General features: G+C 31.5%; 1 protein-coding gene across 1 annotated transcript in view; it reads left to right on the plus strand.

Annotated features, from left to right (window-relative positions):
- Positions 1-2,495, plus strand: part of LOC111083401 — a gene marked incomplete at its 3' end in the record, with an annotated part of 16,038 nt that overhangs the window by 11,538 nt on the left and 2,005 nt on the right. Inside the window, exon 5 of the mRNA XM_022379909.1 lies at positions 730-835. Coding sequence (XP_022235617.1) covers positions 730-835 — 106 coding nt within the window. The remainder of the gene's footprint in view (positions 1-729; positions 836-2,495) is intronic.

The raw sequence follows: 2,495 nt of genomic DNA on the forward strand, positions 1-2,495 counted from the left end.
CGTGACGCGGCAATGTGTGTGTAGACAGTGAGTAATTGATCTGCAGTCAGAGTATTGTTGAAGTTCGTTATAGCGTTGTTTTAGCGCGATTGTTGAAGTTGAGTGTATCGGTAAAGTTATATTCGGAAAGAATAAACCAGTTTTATCAAGAAAGCACTTGTGTCGCTTAAGTTTTGTCGGAACAAAGTTACGGAAAGTTAATTAACAAACAGAGACGTAACACTACCTTTCCATTATCTATCAGTTCAAAATTAGGAACAGCTAGCACAGAAAGCCCTTTTATAGTTGTACATAAATAACCAAAAAACAAAACAAAGAACAACAAAATATGAAATGCTGTTTGTATAAAATTTTAAAAGTTACGAACAGTGACTTATGGGGGCTGAAAATAGATTTAAAATTCATTTTTTTTACATATCCCCGATTTGAAATTCGAAATAGGAAAAATAAGAATAATGTGAAAAAAAGAGTTTGCATTTTACACCATTTTTATAACAAATGTTAAGAAATTAGCTCTGTTAGGGTATTTATTTTATAGAATAAAATGTTGTTGATGATTAGACTTTGTTTTTCCTTTTTACGTATAAAGTTTAACCCATTTTAAATCATGACTTTTATCAAGTATTTATTACCATATTGGAATTTTGAAATTATATTTGTGGTTATTTATTTATTACAAATTTTGTATACACTTAATGTACTATCGAGTACCTATGTAAATACTTTCAGAAACCTTCCCAGAGCGAGTATCGACACCACTCCTCGATTCAAGCTTGTTAGATCTGAAATTCCACGTATCGTCATAGTCATTGATATCTCTGAAAGCATGAAAGGGGTGAGCTGTTCTGTGAAAATATATTTGTTCATTTAGTGTTATAGAATCCAATATAGTGTCCTTGTTACTTTTCTAAACAAATATAATAAAATCGTCATAAATAGTGTCTTAAATTAACTGCAAATTTCTATATTTGATTTTTGATTTAATGGACATGTGACCAAGGACTGAAGAATTGCCAATGTTTCTCTTAATTTTAAAGGAAGTGATTGATGAGAGTTGCCTTGGAAATTATAGGTCAGTTAGTTTTACTGCTGTGTCCCTAGGTGGCTCAGCGATAAGTCTGAAGGTTTTTGACGCTAAAATTCAGGTTTCGATACCCGCGATGGGCAGAACACAGATAGTTCATTCTGTAGCTTTGCACTTAAAAACAAACAAATTTCTTTAGTGGAAAAATCTAGTGAGTCTGATAAAAGAACCCTTAAAAAATCATTTAGTGAAATATGATATCATTCCCCGTAAGGTGTTTAATAATATATAGAATACTATTATTTATAAAGAATAAAAGTTATTACTTACAAATAAAAATATGTTTATCCTAATAGAATACATGGATTAAAGTATAAACATCCAATAGTTGAAAAATGGAATTATGCATAAACATTTTTGTTACTTAATGTCAAATATATTTAAGAATTGACCTTTAATGATTAAAAAGATTTTAAGGTAATAAAATGAATTAGTGTAATTTTTAAATTAAATGTGGTTTAATAGAAATCTAAATAATTAATAATATTAATTTGAATGTGTTAAAAGCTCTCGAGTTAATTAGAATTTGTAATTAAAATATTGGTTTTTGTTAGCGCAAAGCCAAACTTTAATTATTATAAGTGCAAGATAATACATTTGCGTTATTATAATTTGGATTACACGTTTCACGTAGATGGAAACTCACTCAATAGGAAAAAAAAAGAGGCTCATGGCATAGTCAATCAAGCCGTCGAAGTAGTGATTTGTTGATAGTAGTAAAGCTAATATAATTTTAACGTGTATTTACAGACGTAATGATTAAAAGTTAAAACAAGAAATTAAATATCTAAACACTTCATTAGTTAAGACTTCAATTATAACACTGTAAATAGTTTTTGCTCCTTATCCCCCCCCCCCAAAAAAAAGAGATATTGATATATTGGAAAAGGTTCGGAGTAGGACTACTAGAATGACTCCGGATATGGAGGGTTTATATTACAAGTTAAAATGTCTTATTTTCTCTAGGGTAAAAGGCGAAATTATTCAAGTATACAGTGTTATCCAAGCTATCGATAAGATAACGGCTTCAAATTTCTTTGTTTGGTTTGTTTGAAGTTAAGCACAAAGCTACACAATGGGCTACCTGTGCTGTGCCCACCACGGGTATCAAAACCCGGTTTCTAGCATTGTAAGTCCACAGACATACCGCTGTGCCATTGGATTGGGGGGGGGGGGCAATTTGATGAGATGACACAACAAAAAGACTTGAAAAAAGAAAAAAAAACGGTCAGGCTCCATAAAAGACAATTTGCCCCCCAGTAGCACAGCGGTATGTCTGCGGAATTACAACGCTAGAACCCGGGTTTCGATTCCCGTTGTGGGCAGAGCACAGATAGCCCATTGTGTAGCTTTGTGCATAACTTCAAAAAAAAAAAGACAATTTTATTTATTTTTTAATAGAGTGATGAAA

The sequence above is a fragment of the Limulus polyphemus genome, unplaced genomic scaffold (genome assembly GCF_000517525.1).
Source record: "Limulus polyphemus unplaced genomic scaffold, Limulus_polyphemus-2.1.2 Scaffold9386, whole genome shotgun sequence".
Lineage (NCBI taxonomy): Eukaryota > Metazoa > Arthropoda > Merostomata > Xiphosura > Limulidae > Limulus > Limulus polyphemus.